At 40.2% G+C, this 542-nt stretch overlaps 1 protein-coding gene across 1 annotated transcript in view; it reads left to right on the plus strand.

Moving 5' to 3' along the window:
* Positions 1 to 542, plus strand: part of LOC107575374 (mucin-5AC-like) — a gene marked incomplete at its 3' end in the record, with an annotated part of 46,748 nt that overhangs the window by 4,617 nt on the left and 41,589 nt on the right. The window contains exon 7 of the mRNA XM_016261761.1: positions 17 to 135. Within this exon, the coding sequence (XP_016117247.1) occupies positions 17 to 135 (119 nt within the window). The remainder of the gene's footprint in view (positions 1 to 16; positions 136 to 542) is intronic.

The following is a 542-nucleotide window of genomic DNA, read 5'->3' on the forward strand; positions in this document are numbered from 1 at the left end:
TTTTTTTTGTTCACAGGTAAATTTTCAGCCAGCTGTCCCGGCAATATGGTTTATTCTTACAAAGTTGAAAACAACAGTCGTTCCTGTCGTTGCAACAGTGACCCAGACTTCACTTGTGGTGTCACATTTGAGCCTGTAGATGGGTGCATCTGTGCCGAGGGAACATTCCTTGATGAAGGAGCAAACTGTGTCCCCTTATCTAGTTGTTCCTGCTACAGCAAAGGCTCAGTGATTCTCCCAGGAGAAGTTATCAACAGGGATGGCACCATGTGGTATGAGTCCCAATCTCTGTTAGTAGGGCACTGACGTTTATAACTTTAAAATAATGAGAGTCTAAAATGATTAAGGTGCGGTCATATTAGCCAAAATTCAACTAAATGTTGTGGGTAAAAAAAGTTTGTTGTCTGTTGTCATACAGTGTAGCCAAGTATGAAGCACAGTTCACACAAAAGTGACTTTAAAACCAAGTAGCTTTCTGTCAGTCAACATGGCAAATTTCAGTCTGAATGAACAATATAATGGCGTTAATAGGAAGACTAATT

The sequence above is a fragment of the Sinocyclocheilus grahami genome, unplaced genomic scaffold (genome assembly GCF_001515645.1).
Source record: "Sinocyclocheilus grahami isolate Dianchi unplaced genomic scaffold, SAMN03320097.WGS_v1.1 scaffold2599.1, whole genome shotgun sequence".
Lineage (NCBI taxonomy): Eukaryota > Metazoa > Chordata > Actinopteri > Cypriniformes > Cyprinidae > Sinocyclocheilus > Sinocyclocheilus grahami.